The sequence below is a fragment of the Nematolebias whitei genome, chromosome 1 (assembly GCF_014905685.2).
Source record: "Nematolebias whitei isolate Nwh7 chromosome 1, NemWhi1, whole genome shotgun sequence".
Lineage (NCBI taxonomy): Eukaryota > Metazoa > Chordata > Actinopteri > Cyprinodontiformes > Rivulidae > Nematolebias > Nematolebias whitei.
Genome location: NC_056498.1, coordinates 42,304,944 through 42,308,448, shown reverse-complemented (window position 1 = coordinate 42,308,448; position 3,505 = coordinate 42,304,944). Strand labels below are relative to the sequence as shown.

The following is a 3,505-nucleotide window of genomic DNA, read 5'->3' as shown; positions in this document are numbered from 1 at the left end:
AGCTGCGAGACAGACAGACGGGAACCAAAGCAGCTGCGAGACAGACAAACGGGAACCAAAGCAGCTGCGAGACAGACAGGTAAAGACAGGTGTGTCTCACCATGAGGGTGGAACCCAAAGATGTAGTTCTTCTTTGGATCTAGGTCGACAGTTTTAACGAGCTGCAGACACAAGAATCAATAATCAATCAATATTCAGATCCCGTGGATCTGAGCGGTGAACCTGAACGCACCGTCAGGGGAAAGTAGTTCCTGAAGTACTCCCACACCGTCCAGCTCCGGACCCACTGAGACCGCCGACCCCCGCTGGTGGGCGTGTCCCAGTCCAGCCACAGCCAACCAGCGTAGAGCAGGGCCACGACCCACCAATCAGAGAGTACCAGGAGGATGAAGGCAGCCAGACAGCACTGAGCTGAGAGACAGACAGGTGGGCGGGGTCAGAGGGAGACGGGTAAGACGTGAAACTGGTGTTCTAGTTTAAATATTGATGAAACAAACATTCAACCATCAGCGTTAAGTAAACCTGACATCAGATCTCCAACATGAGTTCAGAACATCCAGGACGGCTGACCCGGTTTATCAGAACCAACATCTGGACCCAGATCCAGAGCCTAGCTGAACCTGAAGCATCCACAGGTCGCGAACTGGTTTAAGAAGTCATTGAACGTCACACGGTTTGTTTTCTAACGGTACAACTCGCTGGGTCCAGCTTTGATTCCACCATTGTACTTTATTTTGAAAGGATCAGGAAGTGGAAACTCTGCTCGCAGGTGAGCTCAGCTTTACTAACAGGACCCCCCCCCGGTCCACTGGAGCCGGTAAAATGATGGAGTATAAAGACTGGAGGCTAACGGGGTTAGCAGCGGCACATGTCTCTGCACCTGAAGCCTCTGGCTGCAGGACTCCAGGTGGGTGGACCTGAATCCACCACAGGTCCAAACCGTGCGCACCGGGTCAGGTTTAAACAGAAACATGAAGCAGGAGATCAGAACGCTGATGTTGTTGTGAGGTTTCAATTAACGACACAGCACAGGTGTGCTGCAGGGAGGGGGCGGGGTCTAATATTTGAAGTAATTTCAGACAGGTGGTAAAGTGTGGAGGGTTCTGCAGAACCTCCTGAGGTGGTGCTTCACAGCTGCTCTTCTTCTGTGCTTTCATGGACAAACAGAACTAAGGTCCAGGTGGTTTTGAAGCTTCTCCTCTGTAGGTTCTCAGAGATTTTTTTTCCCCCATTTACCTTTATTTATCCAGGTTAGTCTCACTGAGCCACGAGAACTCATTTTCAAGAGAGACCTGTTTAGGAGCACATGGTGGGGGTTCAGGGCCTTGCTCATGGGCCCAGAGTGGGGCGAATGAGGGTGGAGGCAGGTGTAGGTGTTTCATCTACCCCACCCACAATTTTGATGTTCCCTGCAGATCCCTGCAGGTCCAAACCCGTACACAGCAGCAGAACCTCTGGCTCTGAGGTGTTCAGGTTCTGGTGGTTAGAACTTCGTCTGGACCCAGATCTTAATCATCTTTCTGATTTCTGTAAATTATAAAATGTCAAAGTTCAACTTCAGCAGATTGTTTGAAGTTTTCATGAAACTGATACGAGCTGCTGGTTCTTCATGCACTGAGTGTCAGGTCTGACCCTGATCTGACAGGTGAACACACACAGACACACACAGACAGGTGAACACACACACAGACACACACACACAGGTGAACACACACACAGACAGGTGAACACACACACAGACACACACAGACAGGTGAACACACACACAGACACACACAGACAGGTGAACACACACACAGACACAGACAGACAGGTGAACACACACACAGACAGACAGACAGGTAAACACACACACAGACAGACAGGTGAACACACACACAGACAGACAGGTGAACACACACACAGACAGAAAGGTGAACACACACACAGACAGACAGGTAAACACAGACAGACAGACAGGTAAACACACACACAGACAGACAGACAGGCGAACACACACACACACACAGAGACAGACAGACAGGTACCCATGGCCAGGAAGGAGAAGACCCACTGCAGCACGGCGGCGGTCTGCAGCCTCCTCCTCAGCGGGATGTTCAGCGGAGCGAACTCGATCTTCATGCCGGAGGTGGAGCTCCTGAGAGCGGCTTGAGGCGCAGCGAGGTCCCGGTGCCTCCCGAGCTGTTTGTTTGTTTGTTTGTTTGTTGAACAAACTCTGAAGACTTCCTTCTTCTCCTGGACGGGAACACTCTGAACAAACTTTTCAAGCTCCTTTTGCTGCCTCTGCGCATGCGCACAGCTGTGCCCTGGGCGGCTTCCTGTTGGCCAATCACAGCTGTGGCGAATGAAGTGTGTCGGGAGCGCGCCTGGGCGTGCACGTCACGATGATTTACGGAGACATCAGCAGAGGAAACAAACGGTGGAGTTCTGGTGTCGGTTCGGAGGTGACCTGGACCAGACTGGACTTCCTTCAACAACAATCAATAACTCAATAAGACGCTGCTTCTTTATTGATGTGTCCCGGAGACAAAGTCCCCGAGGACAGGACAGGCATTGTCCTCTCTGTCCTATCAATAAATCAAAGTCAACAGTGTAAACAATCAACAAGAACTGGACCGAACCGAACAGGAAGAAAGAGAGTCCAAGATCCAACAGAGCTCCTCAGGACCAGCATCTCCATTGATCCGACTCCTCTGATGGCTGATCAATCCGTCTGATCAGTTTATGATCGATCTTTGATTATTGATCCAATCGGACTTTGGATCAGAGGAAACCTCAGAGAAGGGCGTGATGGATGAGGAGGACTCTGGTTCTGGTCCAGGTTCTGATCACTCCTGCTCTGAACCTCCTCACAACAACCTGTTTATTTTGATGACGTCATGTTTCCATCTCCAGGAGCCAGCAGCTCTGCCACAAACTGCAGAACACATCTCAGATGTTCTGATCAGACCTTCTAAACATCTGGGAGTTTCAAGAGCTCAGCTGGCTGGTCCTCTCTGGGTTTTATTTTGAAAATAACCACCAACAAAAAAACATGGAGACACAGAAAGTCTTTTATTTTTGTAGTGTTTTTAACTCTGTGCACCTTCTGACTGTCAGAGACAGATCTGTAAATATTATCTGAGGAAAACATGACTCAGAAAAGCAGCTCCGTGATTTAACCTGAGTAACAGCTGGAGATAAACAGCTGTAATGAGCTAAACAAACAACTAAAACTAGTTACAATCTAACAGCTAAACAATACCCATCAGCAAAACAGCAGCTAAAAGATGAAATGAGCAGAAGACAAAATCCAACAATGACCTAGTGTTCTGCTGACTCAGCGTTTTGTTACACAGTATTTCGTTACCCTCACTCAGCATTTTGTTATCGACTCTGCGTTTCATTACTCGACTCAGCGTTTCATTACTCGACTCAGCGTTTCATTACCTGACTCAGCGTTTTATTACCTGAATCATCGTTTCATTACCTGACTCAGCGTTTTATTACCTGAATCATCGTTTCA

At 48.8% G+C, this 3,505-nt stretch overlaps 1 protein-coding gene across 1 annotated transcript in view; it reads right to left on the bottom strand.

The window, feature by feature from the left end:
* Window positions 1-2,302, bottom strand: part of mogat3a (monoacylglycerol O-acyltransferase 3a) — a 5,694-nt gene extending 3,392 nt beyond the window's left edge. The window contains exons 1-3 of the mRNA XM_037677293.1: window positions 2,028-2,302; window positions 233-411; window positions 101-161 (exon numbers count right to left, since the gene is read on the bottom strand). Coding sequence (XP_037533221.1) covers window positions 101-161; window positions 233-411; window positions 2,028-2,121 — 334 coding nt within the window. The 5' untranslated portion in view covers window positions 2,122-2,302. The remainder of the gene's footprint in view (window positions 1-100; window positions 162-232; window positions 412-2,027) is intronic.
* Window positions 2,303-3,505: the final 1,203 nt, after the last annotated feature.